Here is a 2,169-nt window from a genome sequence, read left to right on the forward strand (position 1 = left end):
ACACACACACACACACACACACACACACACAATGAATGAGTGGAGTGTGTTTGTGGATGAAAGCTGATGATCTCAGGTGTCTCCTGTCAAGGTGTAAAGTGGGTCCCGTGTCATGTGATGGCATGTGCAGGTGAACACGGAGCGCTTTGAGTCAGACAGCTGTGGAATAAACCACACGGAGGGGGGATGGCCCAAAGACATCAACCCTCAGGAGATGGAACAGACCATCCGCTTCAGGAAGAAGGTGGAGAAAGACGAGAGCTACATCAACAGCATCCTGCAACTGGGCAGCGTAAGACCCACTTTACCTCACGACCCACTTTACCTCACGACCCACTTTACCCTTGGCTGACTGACGTTAACCCTTTAGCTGCTGATGCATTATGGTCCCCAGTTTTGATGTCATCATGTGGACAGGTCATGGAGCACTGTATCAGACAGAACAACGCCGTGGACATCTACCAGGACTACTTTGAGGACGAGAAGGAGGGGGACGAGAACCAGGAGCCTCCGTCCGCCAAGACCATTAATGTTTTCAGGTGAGACAATCAGTGTCTTCAGGTGAAACTGAACCTGGATCTTTGATCTGTGTCTCACCTGTTGTATTTCACCTGTTGTGTCTCACCTCTTGTGTCTCACCTGTTGTGTCTCACCTGTTGTATTTCACCTGTGTGTCTCACCTGTTGTGTCTCACCTGTGTGTCTCACCTCTTGTGTCTCACCTCTTGTGTCTCACCTGTTGTATTTCACCTGTGTGTCTCACCTGTTGTGTCTCACCTGTGTGTCTCACCTGTTGTATTTCACCTGTGCGTCTCACCTGTTGTATCTCACCTGTTGTATTTCACCTGTGTGTCTCACCTGTTGTATCTCACCTGTTGTATTTCACCTGTGTGTCTCACCTGTTGTATCTCACCTGTGTGTCTCACCTGTTGTGTCTCACCTGTTGTATTTCACCTGTGTGTCTCACCTGTGTGTCTCACCTGTTGTATCTCACCTGTGTGTCTCACCTGTTGTATCTCATCTGTTGTATTTCACCTGTGTGTCTCACCTGTTGTATTTCACTTGTGTGTCTCACCTGTTGTGTCTCACCTGTTGTATTTCACCTGTGTGTCTCACCTGTGTGTCTCACCTGTTGTATCTCACCTGTGTGTCTCACCTGTTGTATCTCATCTGTTGTATTTCACCTGTGTGTCTCACCTGTTGTATTTCACTTGTGTGCCTCACCTGTTGTATTTCACCTGTGTGTCTCACCTGTTGTGTCTCACCTGTTGTGTCTCACCTGTTGTGTCTCATCTGTTGTATTTCACCTGTGTGTCTCACCTGTTGTATCTCACCTGTTGTGTCTCACCTGTGTGTCTCACCTGTTGTATCTCACCTGTTGTGTCTCACCTGTTGTGTCTCACCTGTGTTTACCTGTTGTGTCCTTAGAGACCCTAACGAGGTGAAGCGTACTGTCTCTGGTCTGTCCTGGCACCCTGACGGTGGCAGGAAGTTGGCGGCTGCCTACTCGTGTCTGGAGTTCCAGAAGACGTCCAAAGACATGAGCCTGGACTCCTACATCTGGGACATTGGTGGGTGAGACGGGGACAGACAGGATTGAAAGTGTCTGCAGAGTCCAGTTCTTATGTGGATCCGGGTTCTGTTTCAGAGAACCCGAACCGTCCGGAGATGACCCTGAAGCCGACGTCTCCGCTCGTCTGTCTCGAATACAACCCCAAAGACTCACACACCTTGGTGGGGGGCAGCTACGGAGGACAGATCGGTGAGTCCAGCAGAGACAGACATCCGTTGTCCTCCGTCAGGATGTCCACTAACCCAGAGGTGTGTTCGTTTCAGCATACTGGGACACTCGCAGAGGCAGCCAGCCGGTGGAGATGTCCTCCGTGGACCAGAGTCACAGAGACCCCGTCTACAAGGTCATCTGGCTGCAGTCCAAGACCGGGACAGACGCCTTCTCTGCGTCCACTGATGGACAGGTATGTCTCTCTGCCTGTCTTTCCGCAGGTTTACTGAGTGTCTGCTGTCTGTCTGTCCCTCAGGTGTTGTGGTGGGACATCCGCAGGTTTACTGAGTGTCTCCTGTCTGTCTGTCCCTCAGGTGTTGTGGTGGGACGTCCGCAGGTTTACTGAGTGTCTCCTGTCTGTCTGTCCCTCAGGTGTTGTGGTGGGAC

General features: G+C 51.1%; 1 protein-coding gene across 1 annotated transcript; it reads left to right on the plus strand.

Annotated features, from left to right (window-relative positions):
* Positions 1-130: 130 nt before the first annotated feature.
* LOC121938782 (dynein axonemal intermediate chain 2-like) lies at positions 131-2,162 on the plus strand (the record flags this gene model as incomplete). The annotated part of the gene is made up of 6 exons (XM_042481949.1): positions 131-292; positions 418-539; positions 1,428-1,570; positions 1,648-1,761; positions 1,836-1,975; positions 2,097-2,162. Coding segments are annotated over 6 exons (747 nt in total), but the record flags the coding sequence as incomplete, so codon positions are not given.
* Between the last annotated feature and the right edge of the window lie 7 nt (positions 2,163-2,169).

The sequence above is a fragment of the Plectropomus leopardus genome, unplaced genomic scaffold (genome assembly GCF_008729295.1).
Source record: "Plectropomus leopardus isolate mb unplaced genomic scaffold, YSFRI_Pleo_2.0 unplaced_scaffold332, whole genome shotgun sequence".
NCBI classification, from domain to species: domain Eukaryota; kingdom Metazoa; phylum Chordata; class Actinopteri; order Perciformes; family Serranidae; genus Plectropomus; species Plectropomus leopardus.